The sequence below is a fragment of the Nycticebus coucang genome, chromosome 11 (assembly GCF_027406575.1).
Source record: "Nycticebus coucang isolate mNycCou1 chromosome 11, mNycCou1.pri, whole genome shotgun sequence".
In the NCBI taxonomy this organism is placed as follows: Eukaryota; Metazoa; Chordata; class Mammalia; order Primates; family Lorisidae; genus Nycticebus; species Nycticebus coucang.
The window spans coordinates 119,295,660-119,315,386 of NC_069790.1; the positions used below are offsets into that span (position 1 = coordinate 119,295,660).

At 48.7% G+C, this 19,727-nt stretch overlaps 1 protein-coding gene across 4 annotated transcripts; it reads left to right on the top strand.

The window, feature by feature from the left end:
- Window positions 1-634: 634 nt before the first annotated feature.
- ZNF783 (zinc finger protein 783) lies at window positions 635-19,680 on the top strand. 4 transcript variants are annotated; one of them, XM_053608988.1, is made up of 8 exons: window positions 636-825; window positions 4,735-5,136; window positions 5,224-5,350; window positions 5,503-5,631; window positions 14,046-14,174; window positions 15,299-15,409; window positions 16,760-17,196; window positions 17,299-19,680. In XM_053608988.1, exons 1-8 carry the CDS (start codon window positions 802-804, stop codon window positions 17,599-17,601), a joined length of 1,662 nt encoding a protein of 553 aa, XP_053464963.1. In that variant the 5' UTR covers window positions 636-801; the 3' UTR covers window positions 17,602-19,680. The 4 variants fall into 4 exon arrangements, with proteins under 4 accessions (XP_053464962.1, XP_053464963.1, XP_053464964.1 ...); XM_053608987.1 differs by having other exon boundaries at window positions 635-825; window positions 5,269-5,350; window positions 16,760-19,680; XM_053608986.1 differs by having other exon boundaries at window positions 637-825; window positions 16,760-19,680.
- Window positions 19,681-19,727: the final 47 nt, after the last annotated feature.

Sequence of the window (19,727 nt, forward strand, 5' to 3'; positions counted from 1 at the left end):
AAAACAGAAAACAAAGCTTAAACTGCACGCAGCACATTTTATTCAAGATGCCTCAGCATGTTGTGATGCTGTGACGAAAATGGGTCCTAGATTGAATGGTTTATTCAAGATGCCTCAGGCCCTGAATTTGTGATGGACCGACTGACTCTTGCTGTGATCCCAGCCGGGAGTCCAGCCACAGAAGAATCCCCAGTTAAAACTTTCACCTGTTTCTCTGGCTTCTCCTTGGGCACACAGTCTATACTTTTTCTTTTCTCAAACTAATAAAAGTCACGTTAGGTCCGTTTAACAGATAAAATAGCAAGTCTGAATCAACTTCTGAGACCCAGCAGGAATGCCCTCCTTTCCCAGCGAAGTTTTGCTCCCGGAGTTCCGAAATGTTCTGCGCGGTGCCTTTAGTGGCCGTCGCCCGGGCCCCGCGCAGGCCGCCGGCTCCCCTGCGCCCTGCACTCTGGAGAGGGGTCAGGCGCCCGCCGGTCCGAGCGCGGCCTCCACCCGACACGGCCCTGCTGGAGGACTCGGCGCCTGGGGCCAGGCGAGGCTGCCGCGGGGCGGCCTGGGCGTGCGGTCCTACGGGCTGCAGGGGGCGCTGCGCTCGCCCTCGGGCCCGGCCGCCCAGCACAGCTCTTTTTTTAAAGGGCCAGTGGGGCACGTGGCTCGGGACGCAGCTCGCGGCCGCCCGCGGGACCTCCGAGGCTGGGCGGCTCCCGCTCCGCCTCCACCGTCGCCGCCGCGCCGAGCCGAGCAAGGCCCGACAGGCCCGGCCCGGTGACCGTAGCCGAACGAGAGACACGGGCAGCCATGGCCGAAGCGGCTCCCGCCCCGGTAAGCGCCCCGGGCCCCGCGGACGTCTGGATGGGCCAGGCCGCCGCCGCGTGGGCCCGCGCGAGGGTCTTGGCTAGCGCCTCGGCCACTCGTCGGGAGGACCCTGGTCGCAGCCTCCGCGCTCGCTGCCTCCACCCAGCCGGCGCGTGCCGGGCCCCCGAGACCCGCCTTCGGCTTTAGTCTGCTGTCAGGGCACTGCGTGGAGCTACCCACCGGGCGGCCCAAACTGCAGGCCCGGCGGGCGGGACAGGACGTCAAACGAGAGGACAAGCAGGCCCCTGTGCTGCCTCTGCCAAGCCGGGCGCCCAAGTCTCATTGAAGACTACGATGCGACCTCGCTTCTAGCCGAACTGACTAGCTGTTCTCGTCACCCATTGTCTCATTTGAGGTCCCGCGGCCTCCTCCCAAGACAGGCAGGGAGGGCGGGGTCGCTAGCATGGGACACCCACGGTGTCTGAGGCTGGGGAAGGGACTGGCCCAAGATCACTCTCTAGCGGATGCTGGAGCCTCACGCACAGTCCAGTTTAAGATATCTAGTATTATACCTGGACCTAGGAGAAAGAAAGTGTTTATATAAGAGGAAATGTTGTCTTTTTCTTTTTAAAGGTTAGTTTAGCAGATTTTAGAATATTGGTTTGATAAGTGTTCAGTTCTTCCACTCAACGAAAAGAATCTTTTGGCCATTCTTTGACAAATTAGAAAAACATCTATAAAAAGTTCACGAGTGATGTTATTATTAATGCACTTCAGTGAAGTTTCAATACTTGATTTTTTTCTGGATGCTTTAAAAAGAAACTTCCTCTACCTCTCCTTTAGTCAGTTTGGTATGCTTCCTTTTGGGTTCCCTGAGTGCAAGGGAGAGGAAGATTTGGGATTCTGTTTACGGTCCTATTCCCTGGGGTGGGTGGGTTCGGGGAGAGCTGGAAGGCCTTTCTATAGCAGTGTGGGTGACATGGCAGCCCACCTGGCACCAGCTTGCTGCTTCAGTACCATCTGACTATTTCTATCCACCTGCTCCTTTCCCTCTGGGGCCTTGCAGCACCTGAAAGCCCCAAAGTCTCCAAACAGGACATATTTGTCCTCAACTCTAGTTAGTCCTTTCTGTCACACTGTTTAAGAGTTCCGTGCTGTGGCTCTGGCCTACAATCCCTACAATCTCTACAGAGGCTGAGGCAGGAGGATTGCTTCAGGCCAGGTGCTCAAGTCCAGCTTGAGCAACAGAGTGAGAACCTTGTCTCTTAAAAATTGAAAAAAAAAAAAAAAAAAAAAAAAAAAGTATTTCTAAAAATACAGAATTTTTCTCCTGGAGAAGGAAGAACCACATTAATTTTTCTGTATTCCCATTGTACCTTTATTGACTGATTGATTGCTTGGTTGATTGAGAGTCTTGCTCTGTCACCCAGGCTGGAGTACAGTGGTGCAATCATAGCTCACTGTAACCTTGAACTCCTGGGCTCAAGCAACCCCTGTCTTCCAAAGTGCTGGGATTACAGGGGTGAGTTGTGGCACCTAGCATTGTTGCACCTTTAGTGTGTTGAGTGTTCAGTAATTGTTACTGAAAGAATGCTTTTTTGTCATTCATTTATTCAGTAAGTAGTTATTGAGCATCTGTTATGAGTGAGACATTCTTTTAGAAGCTGGAAATAAGCACTCTGGGAGGCTGAGGTGGGTGGATTGCTTGAACTCATGGGTTTAAGATTAGCCTGAGCAAGACCGAGACCCCATATCTACTAAAAATAGGAAAACTTTGGTAAGAGAATCACTTGAGCCCAAGAGTTGGCAGTTGCTGTGAGCTATGATGACGCCATGGCATTCTATCCAGGGTGACAACTTAAGACTCCGTCGCAAAAAAAAAAAAAAAAAAAGCTGTAAGTACAACTGCAAATAACATGCTGGGGAACAAACATGGGGAAACACCATAAAACAAGCAAACACATGAAAGTATGGATTATTAGTGCCATGAAGGAAGGGACTATACCTAGCCTGTGCTAGATGAGTTGGGCAGTGAAAGTGTCTGTGAGGTGATGTTTAAGCCAGAGCCTGAAAGATGAGAGGGACCCAGTGTGCAAAGAGTAAGGTGGAGGGGAGCTGGTGTGACCTAGGAACCCATAGGAGGCCGTACAGTCAGAGAGATAAGCCAGGGCACGAAGTTGAGATCTTATCCTAGGCGCTGGGCAGCTATTGAAGAGTTTTAAGTGGGGAAATGAAATGATCTAGTTTGTGTTTTTAAAAGATTCCTGACTATTCTCTGTATTGTGGGAGAGAAGACTGAAGTGAGGAGATTTGGCGGGCAGACTTGCAGTGGCCCAGGCCAGGCTGATGGGGACTTGGACTAGATGATGGCAGCAGAGAAGGAGGAAAGTGGATGGATTTGAGACGATTTCGGAAGTCAAACAGTTAGGACTCAAACCATGAAGGACAAATGAAATGGAGGAGTGAGATGCTAATTTGTCATCCTGGAAGCTTTTAGCAACATGAACTGGGATCTGGGCCATTTGCATCTGTACAGCGAAGGCTTATAAATTAGACACCAAGGCAAGCTAAGGCACATCAGATGCTTTTTTCCAAGGCACTGAAAGATGATGGAATAAAAGAGGTGGAGAGAAGAAAAGGCCTCGCCAACTATTTCATACTGTATTCCTGAGCCAAGACCTCACCATCATCAATCTCACTGCTCTGGCTGCCATAAGGCAATACCATAGGTTGGGTGGCATAAACAACAGAAATTTGTTTCTCATAGTTCTGGAGGCTGGAGGTTCAACATCAAAGCGCCAGTTGATTTGATTCCCTTTGAGGCTCTCTTCATGCTTTTTGGATGGTTGTCTTCTCCTTGTGTCCTTAACTGGAAGAAGAAGAAATCATCTTTCTTGTGTCACTTTTTTTTTTTTTTTTTCTTGAGACAGAGTCTTACTATGTCACCCTCAGTAGAGTGTCATTGGCATCACAGCTCCCAGCAACCTTAAACTCTTGGTCTTAAGTGATTGTCTCGCCTCAGACTCTCAAGTAGCTGGGACTACAGGTGCCCGCCACAACGCCCAGCTATTTTTGTTGTTGTTGTTGTTGCAGTTGTTTAGCTGGCCCGGGCCGAGTTCGAACCCGCCACGTTCAGTGAATGTGTCTGGTGCCATAACCACTGTGCTACGGGCACTGAGCCTTGTGTCTCTTCTTATAAGGGCACTGATCCTATCTATGAGGGCTCTTCCTTCATGACCTAATTGCCTCCCAGAGGTCCTAGCTCCAAGGGCCATCATATTGGGGATTAGTGCTTGAACATACAGATTTTTGGAGTGACACAAACATTCATTCCATAGTAGTCATTACGTTCTTAGCCCTATTAACACAGAGCTCGTGTTTAATATTTATTGTGTGCTAGACATTGTACTAAGAGGTTTTTTTTTTTTTTCACAGATGCTCATTCATTCTCACAATCTTATTATGTAGGTACTATTATCTCCATTTTCTAGATGTGAAAGTGAAGTTGAAAGATATCTTAAAAACCTTGCTCTCAGCTGGCCAGCTTATGAGTGGTAGAGCTGTGAGTCACACCTGGGCTGTCTGACTTCAGTGCTTTATGTTCTCTCTGTGCTACAAAGCCTTGGCCCTTTATTGTCTGAGGATGAGATTGAGACCCAGGAAGAAGAGTTACTTGTCTGAGACTGCTCATGTTCCTCTCTGCGGCCATGTTTTTCCTCCCACTTGTGAGCAGCTTGGTCTAGCCAGTATCTCCTGTCACCAAAGCTGAATTCCTAAGTGATATCCCAGCCTCCCTGTCCACCTCCTCTCTGCTACTAACCAGCCCGCAGGATCCCAGATGGGGCTTTCCCAGGGCAGTCACAATTCTGAGGGTTTTTGGGGAATGGAAATTTTGATTGTATAATTCCTAAATCATCTCTCTTTTCTTGTGAGCAGGCTTTGGAGAGGGACAAACAAACAGAGAACCAGAGGCCTTTGACTCCTTCTCTATCACCCCAGCCAGCCACTGAGAAGAGTTCATATCTCTATTCCACGGAGATTACACTGTGGACAGTGGTGGCAGCCATTCAGGCTTTGGAGAAGAAGGTAGATTCCTGCCTGGCCCGCTTGCTGACTCTGGAGGGGCGCACGGGAACAGCCGAGAAGAAGCTGGCTGACTGCGAGAAGACGGCCCTGGAGTTTGGCAACCAGCTGGAGGGCAAGTGGGCCGTGCTGGGGACCCTGCTGCAGGAGTACGGGCTGCTGCAGAGGCGGCTGGAGAATGTGGAGAACCTGCTGCGCAACAGGAACTTCTGGATCCTGCGGCTGCCCCCGGGGATCAAGGGGGAGGCTCCCAAGGTAGCCCTTGGGCACCCTGGGCTGGGGGAGTCTGAGGGGCCGGCCTGTGAGCATGTGGGTGAGCGCCTGCGACACTTGTGGTTCTAGGTGCCCGTGACCTTTGATGACGTGGCCGTGTATTTCTCCGAGCAGGAGTGGGGCAAGCTGGAGGATTGGCAGAAGGAGCTCTACAAGCATGTGATGAGGGGCAACTACGAGACGCTGGTCTCCCTGGGTAAGGCAGCACAGGAAGGACTCAGGCCTCCGTCTGAAGGCCGGCTCCTGCAGTCTATATCTTTACTTTGGCTTCTGTTACTTTGAGGGGGGTCTCTGTATCTCTGTGGGCATCTGGGACCTAGCTCTCCCCATTCCTCATTCTATGCATAGATTATGCCATCTCCAAACCAGACATCCTTACCCGGATAGAGAGGGGAGAGAAGCCTTGTCCTGGAGACCAGTGGGACCAGGAGAAGGGGAATGAGGAGGAGGCAGCATGCCCAAGGAAGCCTGGAGCTGGTAAGATGGGGCGAGATGGGGAGCAGCTGGGGCAGGCTGAACTGCAGTCCTGTCCTCTTGGGCTTACCAGACAATCTCAGAGGCCAGGACGAGAGCATAGATGCTTAACCCAAAGCAGGGCACCATCTCTCCAAGGCCATCCCAAGTAGGCAGGTAGAAGGTTTTTCCTTTCTCCATCTGTACTACAAGACATTCACACCTCATGTGAGAACTAAATACAATGATGAACATGTACACGCTGGTGCATTTTATAATTGTGGGGACTTCTTATTACTAATAGTAATAACAGCTGCAGCATTTTTGCTGCATCCTGAAGTCTTTGGGGATGTCCACATCTAGCCTGTGCCCACATCACTGCTCCCCAGTTTCAGCTGCAGTGGGAACGCCTGTCAGGGACAGGGACTGCTTCCCTCTGGAAGTGGCTCTTGGGAGAGGCTGGGCATGCTCCATCCCTATCGCTGACATACAGGACAGTGCTTCCAAAAGGGACCACAAATCAGAATCCTGCAGGGACTTTAGTAAAATAAATTTTAAAAAATAAATGAAAATAGATTATTACAGTGAATTTCCAAAGGATCATCACCCAGACTCAACAGTAATTGAGAGTTTGCTACATTTGCTTCATCCATCTGTTCTTTTCTTTTTTCCAAACACAACTACAATACCAATGTTACACCCACAGAATGTCTTCTTATACTTAGCCCTTGTTTTCTATTCCCTGATTGTCTCTAAAATGTTTCTACAGGTGTTTTCATCCTAATTCTAACAGACCAAAGTCTACAGGTTCCATTTAGTTTATGTGTTTCCTGAGTCTACAAAAAGACTGTAAACACCTCCCCATCCTTTTCTGACACTCCTGTTGAGATATAATTCACATCCTGTACAATTCACCTATAAAGGTATACAATTCAGTGTTTCTTAGCATATTCACAGAGGAGTCCAACTAGCACCACAATCCAATTTTAGACACTTCTTGTTCCATTGGAAGGAAACCCTATTCCCACCAGCAGTCTCTCCTGTCCCCTCTCCCTGTTCTCCTGCCTCAGGCAACGACTGATCTGCTTTTTGCTCCTATGGATCTGCCCATTCAGGACACTTCATATAAATGGAACTGTGCAATATGTTTTCAAGGTTTGTCCCTGTGTTAGCATGTCAATACTTTTTTCCTCTCTGCTGCATAATGCCCTGTTGTGCAGGTATACAACATTTTGTCTATCCATTTGTCGTTGATGGATCCCCCAGGCCATTTATTTGTTGACATCTCATTGTCATTTCTTATGTCTTTTTTAATGGTCATATTTTGGATTTGGTGTCATTTAGCATGCTCTTTTCTTTCTTTCTTTTTTTTTTATTTTTTTTTTTTTTTGCTCTTTTATTTCTTGCATTTCCTATAAGCTGGTAGGTAGCTCTAAAGGCTTATTTAGGCTTAAGATCAATTTTTTGACAAAACTGCTTCAGATGTGGTGCCTGTACGGTGCTGTAACACATCAGGAGGTACAAGAAGTCTAGCTGTCTGTCTTGCAGCAATTGTCAACCTTATTCTTCTATTGTAAAGTTCTCCATCATTCCCCTGATGATTGTAATTATCATTGAATATTGTCTGGATTCATTATTTCATTGGTGTTTGCAGTATGGTGAAATTCTGTCATCACTTCTGGACTTAATAGCAGAAATTCTTTTACAAAGAATAGTTTTTTTTGTTTTTTTTTTTTTTTTTTTTTTTTGAGACAGAGTCTCATTTTGTCACCTTTGGTGGAGTGCCATGGCGTCATAGCTCACAGCAACCTCCAACTATTGGGCTCAAGTGATTGTCTTGCCTCAGCCTCCCAAGTAGCTGGGAGTACAGACGCCTGCCACAATCCCCGGCTATTTTTAGAGATGGGGATCTCGCTCTTGCTGAGGCTGGTCTTGAACTCCTGAGCTCAGGCAGTACACCCGCCTCAGCCTCCCAGAATGCTAGGATTGCAGGTGTGAGCCACTGCACCAGGCAAGAGTAGTAGTTATCCTGAAATATAACCTGTATAGAAGAGGCAAGATAGATCCTTAATTCTTTCCTGCATCAGTTTCAGAATGAAGAGTCACTGCCTTAGTATTCTCTGGGGGTGACTCATAACTTGGGCTTTCTTTATTTGAAGTATTATTATGACTCTACAAATTGTTGAATATTTTGTGTGTGTCATTCTTTTGAAGCTATTATTTTCTTTTTTTTTTTGGCCGGAGGTGGGTTTGAACCTGCCACCTCTGGCATATGGGGCTGGCGCCCTACTCCTTTGAGCCACAGGCACCGCTGAAGCTATTCTTTTCTTGCTTAAATTGTCCTATCTTTAGTAGGACTTTTTTTTTTTTTTTTTTGAGAGAGCGTCTCACTATGTCACCCTTGGTAGAATGCTGTGGCGTTACAGCTCACAGCAACCTCAAACTCTTGGGCTCAAGTGACTCTCTTGCCTCAGCCTACCAAGCAGCCAGGACTACAGGCACCCCACACAACGCTCTGCCATTTTTTTTTTGTTGTTGTTGTTGCAGTTGTCATTGTTTAGCTGTGGCCCAGGCTTTGGCTGGCACCATAACCACTGTGCTACGGGCACTGAGCCAGCAGGAATTCTTTAAGTGGGCCCATAGGTCATTTTGATGTTAACCCAGTGCCCAAAAGATGTGACAGATTCATCTGTGTGTTTCCTCCCCCAGACCTGAATCAACATTTCTTCATGGATTTTTGATTCCTTTCAGTGAGGAATGGTATTTAGGTCCCCCAATGTGAGTGTTAGTTTTTCCTAATTTTTAACATTACTTCTAGGCTTTTTCAGAAAAATACTATTTTTGAAAACAGAAAAAATCATGAGTTTATATTGGTATTTTGAACACAAATTTAATATTCTTTCTTTTTTTTTTTTTTGAGACAGAGTCTCACTTTGTCGCCCTTGGTAGAGTGCTGTAGCATCACAGCTCACAGCAACCTCCAGCTCTTGGGCTTAGGTGATTCTCTTGCCTCAGCCTCCCGAGTAGTTGGGACTACAGGCACCCACCACAATGCCCGGCTATTTTTTTGTTGCAGCCACCCTCGGTGTATGGGGCCAGCGCCCTACCCACTGAGCCACAGGCGCCACCCACCAATTTAATATTCTTGATTTTATACTTGTATGTTACTTTCCTTTTACATGGAAATCTTAAATTCCCAACTAAATTAGCCTAATTACTTATGCATGATTTGATATCCAATCCTAACATTTAATTATCCTGTAATGTCTTACAATTTCAAAATAATGAAGCCAGTAATTATACTAACAATTAGACCTTAGATTGAAATCTAAGATTTCTTTGCAGCTCTCTTTATTTTCTGCATATGTTCTATTTGGGACTTACAGACAAGTTAATACCTTTTAGACTGGGCTTGGTAGCTCATGCCTATAATCCCAGTACTTTGGGAGGCCAAGGCAAGAGGACCACTTGAAGCCAGGTGTTCCAGACCAGCCTGGGCAACAGTGAGACTCCTGTCTCTACAAAAAAATAAAAAAAAAAATATCCGGATGTGGTGGCACACTTGTAGTCCCAGCTACTCAAGAGGCTGAGGCAGGAGGATCATCGGGGCACAGCAGGGTGAGGTTACAATCATGCTATTGTACTCCAGCCTGGGCAACAAAGCTAGACCCTGTCTCTTAGAAAAGTTTAAAGTCACTTGAAATAATTGGCTTGGCGCCTGTAGCTCAGCAGCTAGGGTGCCGGCCACATACACTGGGGCTGGCAGGTTCAAATCCCGCCCCTGGGCCTGCCAAACAACAATGACAACAACAACCACAACAAAAAAGCGAGGCGTTGTGGTGGGTGTCTGTAGTCCTAGCTACTTGGGAGGCTGAGGCAAGAGAATTGCTTAAGTCCAAGAGTTTGAGGTTGCTGTGAGCTGTGATGCCAATGGCACTCTACCAAGGCAACATAGTGAGACTCTGTCTCAAGGAAAAGACAAAAATTTATTTGAAATAATTATTTTCTCTATGCATTTATGTCACCAATTTGGTATGCAGTTGTATCCATTCGTTTCTATTTATTTTTAGATCTTTAGAGATTGCTCTTTTTTATTTTATGATTTAAGTTAATTTTTTGAATATGTAAGATATTTTTGTTGTGCAAAGTCAAAACAATTTAGCAGGCTGGACTCAGTGGCTCACGCCTGTAGTCCTAGCCCTCTGGGAGGTTGAGGCAGGCAGATTGCTTGAGCTCAGGAGTTCAAGACCAACCTGAGCAAGAGTGAGATCCTGTCTCTACTAAAACAGAAAAAATTACCTGGGTGATGTGGCAGGCACCGATAGTCCCAGCTACATGAGAAGCTGAGGCATGAAGATCACTTCAGCCCAAGAGTTTGAGGTTACTATGAGCTTTGACGATGCCTCAGCATTCAACCCCAGGGTGACAGAGTGAGACACTGTCTTAAAAAGAATAAAAACCACAAAACTTGATTTAGCGAGGTACATGTAGAGAAGTCTATTTTCATCCTTGACTCCTATCCCTAGGGATACATTTATTAGTTTATTTATACGTGCAGTGTTCCTTTTGGAGATATCAGTAACAGGTACATTTGTACCCCACCCTGTCTTGTCTAGTGTGTCCTGGAGATTACTTTATGTGGGGGTGTAAAGATCTTCCTTAGGTCTTCTGGGGATTCAGAGTGTTCTGTGATGTGATCATTTATTTCACCAGTCCCCACTGTGGACACTTGGATTCTTTCCAGTATTTTGCTTATATAAATAATACTGAAAGGAGTACTTTGTACATAAATCCAGTTCATTTTTTTGCCAACCTGTCTTTGATTTGCTGGACTCCTGGGTCAAAAGGTAAATGAATATGTAATTTTTGTAGAATTTATCACCGAATTCCCTTCCATAGTGCTCATATCATTTGCCTTGTATCAGTGTTATAGAAGAGGGCTCTTCCCTACAGCCTTGTCAAGAGAATCTGGCAATCTTTTAGAATTTTTGTCCATCTAAAGGGGAAGAAATATGTCAGTATAGGGCGGCGCCCGTGGCTCAGTGAGTAGGGTGCCGGCCCCATATGCCGAGGGTGGCGGGTTCAAACCCAGCCCTGGCCAAACTGCAACAAAAAATAGCTGGGCGTTGTGGCGGGCGCCTGTAGTCCCAGCTGCTCGGGAGGCTGAGGCAAGAGAATCGCATAAGCCCAGGAGTTAGAGGTTGCTGTGAGCCATGTGACGCCACAGCACTCTACCTGAGGGTGGTACAGTGAGACTCTGTCTCTACAAAAAAAAAAAAAAAAAAAAGAAATATGTCAGTATAGCCTTAATGGCACCTCTTTTATTGAGTGTGGTTGAGTTTTTTTTTTTTTTTTTGTAGAGACAGAGTCTTACTTTATCACCCTTGGTAGAGTGCCGTGGTGTCACACACAGCTCACAGCAACCTCCAACTCCTGGGCTTAGGCGATTCTCTTGCCTCAGCCTCCTGAGTAGCTGGGACTACAGGTGCTTGCCATAATGCCCGGCTATTTTTTTGTTGCAGTTTGGCCAGGGCCAGGTTTGAACCTGCCACCCTCAGTTTATGGGGCCGGCATGGGCGCTGCCCATGGTTAAATTTTTTTATATATTTAAGGGCCATTTAAGTTTATTTTTTCTATGAATTTTTCACCTTTTTTTGCTATAGGAAGTTTTTAAAAAGTGCCTATTTCCTAGGCCCCACCTGGAATTACTGATTAGAATCAGGGGGTGCTCCCCAAGGGATTCTTCTATACCAACCTGGTAAGGGAGTTAGGTTTGGAGCCACTATTGTAGTGTTCTGAGCTAGGGGCTCCTAAACAGCCAGAATCATTTAAAAAAATTTTTTTTTTTTTTTTTTTTTTTTTTTCCAGACAGAGTCTCAAGCTGTCACCCTGGGTAGAGTGCTATGGTATCATAGCTCAAGGCAACCTCAAACTCTTGGGCTTAAGCAATTCTCTTGCTGAGCCTCCCATGTAATAAAAACAAATCTTTATTCAAATAAACCAACCCTTTACTTACAGGGAAACTAGGAAAGTAAACTTCTCTCCTCGTAGCCTACAGGTCAGAATATGTTAGTTTATAAAAGAAAAGATTGTAGATTTATCAGACTGAAATCTGGAGACTTTGACCTACATTGTTTTTTCCATCCTCCTGGAGCTGAGGGTCCATGTGCCTGAGGGACTGATTGTCACCATTGCTCTCTACTCTGTGCATTGTTACTGGCAAAAGCTGCGCTCACAGCATTTTCTGGGAGATGCTGCTGCTGTCTCCTGCCATTCTTTCAAAATAGTCTTCAGCAGCTCGGCCCCTGTGGCTCAAGCGGCTAAGGCACCAGCCACATACACCTGTGCTGGCAGGTTCAAAATAGTCTTCAGTGATGTTGGTGTCTTGGTTTGGGAGAGCTCCTACTGTTTCTCCTTCTTCATCAGGGGCCTGTGTAGTCTAAGGGGTAGTGTTGGGGACTTGACTGACAGGTGTCTTTGGAGGGGCCCAGCTCTGCTCAGACCTGGAACACCAGTGGTTTGCAGGATGGCTTTGATTCTGGGGGTGACCCTGCATTTCTGGTGCTGTCAGCATTCACCCCTTACCCAGGTGGACCGGAATCTGGCTCTTCTTCCCACTATTTTAAAATTTTCAATTCTTGGTGGCTCTTGAACTGTTAGGATATATCATACTTTGATTTAGACCTTTCTTTTTTTCATTCTTGAGACTTCATTTTGCTCAGTCACCCCTTGTGTTGGTTTGGATTTTTGAGTAGGTTGAACAATGTGTTTCTCTTTGTTGAAGGAAGGATCCATTGATTAAACTTCAGAGGATGATATTCTAAAATTTTTAGGATCTGCTGATAGAGCAACTCTATTTAGGTTTATCATGAAAGCAGCATTCTTAGGGGCTGGTGACAGATCTGTAGATAGTGTGCCAAACAGTGTAAACTAGGTGTCTACAGTAACTCCCTTATATGTGAAGGGGAGTTGGTACCAATGGTATCAGTTAAGATTCAGCTGGATTATTTTTTTTACCGTTATGTTACTCCTTGACATCCCTGCAGCTGGTTTTACCACTGCTTTTAGAAGAGAATTGTCAGTCCAGGCAGAGTGGACAGGGTTCCACATAGATTGCTTTTCTATCTTTGATAAATCATTGGTCTCTGGACCCTGCAGTTCAGGAAAATCTAACAGACTGTTCAAACTTAGGTTTAGAGATAGAGCCACTTTTTTCATTCGATTCTGGACTTCCTGTCTGTCCCTTTATAAACTTCTGATTTCAAACTCTTCTCAGCATGAATGGATACTTGATGTGAGCCGTTAACTGATTTTAGCTCAGATAATAGAGTTCCATCAGCCCTTTTGCTGTCAGTCTTTTGCTCATCATGTGTTTCTTTTTCTTATCACAGTGTTTTTTCCTTAAAAAGTCAGAGCTTTGGTGGCACCTGTAGCTCAAGCAGCTAAGGCACCAGCCACATACACTAGAGCTGGCGAGTTGGAATCCAGCCCAGGCCTGCCAAACAATGACAACTACAACCAAAGAATAGCCAGTGTTGTGGCGGGTGCCTGTAGTCCCGGCTACTTGGGAGGCTGAGGCAAGAGAATCGCTTCAGCCCAGGAGTTGGAGGTTGCTGTGAGCTGTGACGCCACCACACTCTACCCAGGGCAATAGCTTGAGGCTCTGTCTAAAAAAAAAAAAAAAAAAAAGTCAGAGCTTTGTTTCCTGTAGGAAAGGGTACACATGCTCATTTCCAGGCTTCATTATTTGAAAATCTTAGTAACAGCTGGGTTGGTTATAATTCCCTGGGGAGGCAGGTGCTAATCTGAGCACATGTTTTGTGTCAACACAGGGGTATCAGGAGAGCAGGTGTCGAAGCGTGGACACTCCAAGGGACACATCTTCAGTATATATTTCTGCCTCATCCTGGTCTCCCTGATGTGACAGAGAGCAGCTTGGAGGAGGAGGCCACCAGGGGGGCTAGCAGCTACCCCATCAGCTGGCAGAATAGGCCACGTGGCATTTCTTTTCTCTCCCTTAAGACAGATTAAAAAAAATTTTTTTTTTATAGAGATGGGATATCTTGCTGTGTTGCCCATGCTAATCTTAAACTCCTGGCCTCAAGTGATCCTCTGGCCTTGGCCTCCTGAAATTCTGGGATTATGAGTGTGAGCCACAGCACCCAGTCAAAAAGCCAGGTTGTTGACCCTGCTCTATCCTGACCTGTCTGGTGATGATTACTGTGAATTACTGTGCTGTTCAGGTTCCTTCTGTTGGTCATGGAGGCTTTGGACTAGAATCTGGCCATTAGATGATGATCATCATCACCTGTGTTTGAGGTGATGTCCCAGGATCCCCTTGATTCTGCTCTGCTCTTCCACAGAGGGTCCCTGGCCAATGGGGTGGGAGACTTCCATGTTTCCATGTTGTGCTCATTGACACTATTTGCATTTCCCAGACCTCCCTCCACATCCAGAGCATGCTGCCAGCCCACTCAGCCCAGCCCTGGAGGAGCCAAAAGAGGCGCCAGCCCTGGAGCAGCAGGGAGACTTGGAGGCAAGAGCAACTCCAGCTGGGCTGGGCGCTGGTGAGTGAGGACAGCTGAAACAGAGGGATATCAGCTGTCCCAAGGCAGCATGTGGTCATGGAAAGAGGGTCCTGGGGATCAGAGCTGGAAGCTTAGAGGCGGGAGAGATGGCTGGCCTGAGCTAGACAGGCTTCCTAGGCAAGGGGCCCCTGAGACAGGCCTACAAGAAGGTAGGTTTGGGCATTCTCTGCATGAGAAAACCGTCTGAGCAGAGGGGTGGGTTCCTCACACGTGTTGGGAGCCTGAAAAACTGGTCTGGCTAAAGTGAGGGGATGGGTGTGCAGGCCACATGTTATGGATTCTGAGAGGGTCACATCAGTGGGGCCATGTGTGGCCTGTCCTAGAATGGAGGCTCTGTGAAAGAGAATCCTGTGAGGGCCTTTCCCAACACTGGATTCCTATAGGGTGACCCAGACATGTCCCCTCCTAATTTTTCTGTAAATGTCCTCTTCCTGAAGACCTATTAGGAACTCTGGCTTTATTCATCCCTTCAGAGGTCAAAAGGCAATTGATGCCCGTCATGTCACAGCAATGTGTGACTCAGAGGGCACTTGGTGTTATTTTTGGCCAGGCCTCTGGAGAGCCTTGTCTCTGTACCCTTGTATGCTTTGCTGGCCTGGCTTCTAGCCACTTCTTGTGCTGACTTGGTGTTTGGCCTCTGGTTGCTTTCTCTCTAGCAATTTCAGTATATCTCCCCCACTGAATGTGACCTTCCACAGGCTGGAGGTGACATCCCCTCCCGTCCCTGTGTTCCTCCTTCCCAACTGGTGTGTAAGTTTAGGCTCTGCTCTTGGAGTTGGACTGATGCTGCTGGGACCTTTTTAGGTGGGAAGGCAGTGTCTCTGCTCCATTGCAGATCTGGAGCTATGTCCTGGGAACTCCCCAAACTCTTTGTCCTTTTGAGGCCTACGATGGTGACAGATGGCGAGGGGCTAAGTCATTAAAACTGGCCTGCAATGGGGGTGGGGAGCGTGGTCTTCGTAGCTCTGTCACCTCTGAAGCTCTCTAAACAGAAGCCCTCTGGCCCCGTCTCACAGATACTTGAGCATGTCTAGGGCCTGTTGGGGACATCCAATGTCGGAATCCAGCATTGGGAAAGGCCCTCACAGGATTCTCTCTCACAGAGCCTCCAGCCAGCACCAGCGTTTTGTCCTTGATTAAACAGGAGGGAGAGTCTTCAGATAGGGAGTCACCAGCCTCCCCTCCCAGGGACATCCTGCCCAGCTTGGAGCCAGGTGAGTGCAGGGAGGAGGCACCTGTGGCCATGGCAGTGCCTCACCAGGTGCTCAGAGCCCTTTTGGGGCAGGATGGGTCAGGTGAGGGCACCTGGAGTGGGACTTCCTTCTGAAGGTTCCTTCCCTCAGTCCCCAGCTGTTCCTTCTAGACCAGGCGTCCTCAAACTTTTTAAACAGGGGGCCAATTCACTGTTCCTCAGACCATTGGAGGGCCGGACTATAGTTAAAAAAAAAAAAACTTTGACAAATTCCTATGCACACTGCACATATCTTATTTTGAAATAAAAAACAAAATGGGAACAAATACAATTCACACCGCTTCATGTGGCCCGCGGGCCGCAGTTTGAGGACGCCTGTTCTAGACTGTGGGGACCCAGATCAATCTGTGGTACTCTTTCCCCATCGAGGTCTGGCATGGGTGGAAAGGTGTGGCATGCTGGGTTTGCAGTCTGATAACGATGAGAAAGGCACTCACATGGTCTTGTCCTGGCCTCATAGCAGCCCTGTGAAGTGGCCAGGTTGCAGTCCCCTGTGGCTTGCAGTGTACATGTGTGGCCTGAGATGTGATTCAGGTCCCTCGGTCCCTCTGCCTAGAGTCTGTGGTCTCCTGATAGGGCTTGGCACCAGGAGCCTTCCTAGTGGTAGGAATCCCAGAGAGCTGTCTGGTGAGATCTTAGGTCTAAGGTCCTGGGCATATCACTGTGTTTAGCCCCTGCTGTCTCAGCCTGTCCTCCACTGCCCTGTCCTTGAAACATCTATGCTTCAGTCTCCCTCAGAGTCAAGTGAGGCCCAGACTGAGGTCCTGGTGCCTCTGTCGCCAGTGAGTGCAGTGCCAGGTCTGCATGCCCTGTGTGATTTGTTGTGTGGATGAGTAACTTTGAGCCTGGGTAAGTCACTCACCAGCTCCAGGCCGTGGGGGCCTCTTAGCATAGTCTGGAGCAGCAGGGCTCCTTGCCCTTCATGCACCTGACCTTGTCATCAGATCTTGGGGTGGGGGTGGGGGTTGGGTTCCTGTCAGCACCTGTGCGGTGCCACGTGTCTCACCCTCCAGGTCTCAGCCTCCTCTTCATCTTCCCACCCATCAATCTCTGCTATGGCTGACTGCTGACCTCCCGGCTCCCTGGCTTCTGGTTGGCAGCTTGGTGTCCTCTCTCCTGATGTCCTTAGCTCAGGCAGCCTCCAGGAATGAGGCAAACAGGACCGAATGAAATCACCAGGCAGTGCCTGTATGCTGTGAGCACTCAGGACAGAGGATTCTGGAGAGGCAGGAGCTGGGCTGAGCTTGGAAGCGAGCACTGGGGACAGGGCAGTGAGGTCTACTTGGAAGCCAGTGTGGATTCCTTTTGCCAGGTGGTGGTGTGGTCATCAAGACGGAGACACAGTCTGAAGACGAGATGATGCCGGAGCAGCTCTTCCTGGGGGCGTCCCTGAGCCAAACCGAATGTAGAATCCCCCAAGGGCCCCGGAGCAGGACTGGGGGCCCCAGCAGGCATCATGCTGAGGGTGTGCCCAGGGTGCAGGTGCGGGTGAGGGACCCACGGCCACCAGGGGCTGTGGGGGAAGCGCCCCGAGTTCTCTCTCGCCGCCGGGAGCGGGCCTTCCCCTGCCCTGACTGCGGGCAGAGCTTCCGCCTGAAGATTAACCTGACGATTCATCAGCGGACCCACGTGGAGGAAGAGCATAGGGAGGCCAGGAGCAGCTCGCCCACCGGGTGGAGGGAAGGCCACGGTGCCCTGGAGCCAGGAGAGGTGGTGGTCCCCGGCCCTGTCATCCGCTGGCTCCCTGAGGTGCCTGAGGGCCACCGCTCCCTGGCTGGCCGTGCCTTCATGGGGCGGAGGCCAACGGCTACCAAAGTGTACCACTGCAGCGAGTGCCTGCGCTTCTTCCAGGAGCGGAAGAGTCTGCTGCTGCACCAGCGCCTGCACACGGGCAATAGCCAGGGCTGGCCTGCCTGTCCTTACTGCGGCAAGGCCTTCCGCCGGCCCTCGGACCTCTTCCGGCACCAGCGAATACACACCGGCGAGCGGCCCTACCAGTGCCCCCAGTGTGGCCGGGCCTTCAACCGGAATCACCACCTGGCTGTCCACATGCAGACTCACTCCCGAGGCCAAGCGGGCCCGCACTTCCTCACTCCCTCTGCCCACCACAGGAGCCCACCCCTGCCCCACCCCAGCCACATGGAAGAGGGCTGACCAGGCAGGTTCTGCGCTCTGTCTGCGGGGCCTTCCCTGCTGCCTGGCTCTGCTTCCATATCTGGGATGGTTTGGAGACAGTGGGTTTTTGTTTTGTTTTGTTTCCATTCAGATGGGAAGCAGGGTCCTTTTGGTGACGGAGTGATGTGTATGACTAGACTCCATTTCCTGTTTTCTAAGTTTGCCATTCTTGTGGCCTTTTCTACATTCCTAACTTATAAATGGTTCCTTAGGGCTTAAAGAATGCCAATTTTTGGTTGGGGGTCTGGCAGGTACCACAGTTAAGAGGATCAGAGATCATAGCCTATGATAGAGACACTTGGGGACCTGGGACATTGATTTTTGTGCACAGATATCTCTTGCCTGCCATCAGCATGAGAGACCACAGAGTGAGTGGACAGCCTGAAGAAAAGACATTGTAGACTGAGTTTGCTACTTTGTCATTTTGAATTATTTTTCCTTCTATGGAGCCTTTCTAGTGCTTTTGTGATGTGTGTAGTTGTGAAGGGAACCAAGAGCTCCTGAGGGGAAGGAATCATTCTGGCACCTCTTCCATGTAGGGGGCTGGCAGGGCTGGAAGAGGAGCTCAGTGTCCACCGGCCTGTGGGTCTTGATGGAGAGACCGAGGCTGCTGTTCTGGCAAGAAAGTGTCTTAGCAGGTGTATTTTCTGCCCAGAGTGAGGCCCAGTATTCCTAGTCCTTCTACCTCTGCAGAATAATATGCATTATTGACTTTTATTACCAGTTGTGAGGGCAGTGAATAACACTTCCTGTCCCCAGGGTCTCAGTATTCATCATGTGCAAGGTCTATTAGTTGGACCCCAAACACTCTGGGGAGCGGGAGGGAGGGATGCAGAGCACCTAGGAAGCTCTTCTCCAAGAAGACCCTGGGCTGGGTGAGGCTGGTCAGTTCTCCAGGCCTGCTTTGTCCCATTAAGGTCGGGCTGCCTCCTCTTCGAAGTGTTCTCTTGAGAAATCCAGGCTCTGAGGCAGAGTTGAGCAGGGAGATCTGGGTGAATCTTTCAACCACTGTTAGTGTCATGGTTACTGTCAAAAGAGGTTATGGCCCTGGTGTGTCCTACCTCACCTTAGAGTTGTCAGGGTCAGATTTAGAGACACAGGGACAAACATGAAGCCTACTTTTTTCTCTTCCATGTTGGTCACCAGCCCTTTCCCGTCAGAATCCTTCAGGAATCATCTTTATCTTCTGGAATGAGTGGGGTTCTGGCTTCAGTGGAAGCCTTTCCCTATGGGCTGTGTATTTCAACCAAATACTTATCAAAGCACAAGGTTCAGACTGGAAGTTCTGGCAGTCAGGCTTCATGGAGACTTGAGGACAGTTAGTGTCTTGTGACTCTTTATCACGCCACTCAGGTGCTGCCTCTAGAGTGGCCCTGGTCTGCGTGATTCTGCAGCTGGAGGGATGGATTCCGGGCTATCCTGATAGGTCACTGTCTTGTCTGAGACTGAGAGGTGACTAGCTTTGGGGCCTGCTTCTGCGGGCCTGGGTCCCTGGCTGTGCCACTTCCTGGTGCCCTCTGGCCACTCATAGCTTTCCCAAAGTCTTAAACAGAGTTGGGGCAATAACATTGCCATTTCTGGGGTGAGGGTAAGTATCCCACAAATCAGCCAAGCTCCCTTGGTTTTGTAAAGAAGAGACACCATCCTTCTGGGCCGTGGATCCTACCCATCAGCCTCAGGTGAGAGGGCAAAACGCCCTGTGCAAACCACAAATTACTAGCCTCTAGCGGGCTCTTCCCCCACCCCCCCCAAAAAAAAACACTGAATGTGCAGCTCTGAGCTAGGCTTTGGGAGTTTGCCCAGCTCTCAATAGGATGTATTTAAAGAACATTATTCACATCGAAATGAGTCAACGAAAGCTTGGGAGTGCAGGAGCCTAGGGTGCCCCGGACTGGGAGGTGGGAGCCTTGGGCCCCAAACTCTCCCAGACCTGGGCTTAGGCTTCCTCTTTTGTAAAATAAATAGCTGAGTATGACATGAAAAGCCCTGCAGAACTGTGAAGGCTTCAGTTTCTTACCCTAATTGGTGCTCAATAAACATGATGGCATGAGTGCACATGTGACCCGGTTCCTGCTCTCAGATGGTGAGCGGCAGTACGGGGCAGT

What these genes read in the sequence shown, in the direction of transcription:
- ZNF783 (XM_053608986.1), top strand. Translation starts at nt 802, where the DNA reads ATGGCCGAAGCGGCTCCCGCCCCG. An exon ending in CGAGACGCTGGTCTCCCTGG is followed by an intron (nt 5,351 to 5,502) that starts GTAAGGCAGCAC and finishes TTCTATGCATAG; the next exon opens with ATTATGCCATCTCCAAACCA. An exon ending in CCTGCCCAGCTTGGAGCCAG is followed by an intron (nt 15,410 to 16,759) that starts GTGAGTGCAGGG and finishes TCCTTTTGCCAG; the next exon opens with GTGGTGGTGTGGTCATCAAG.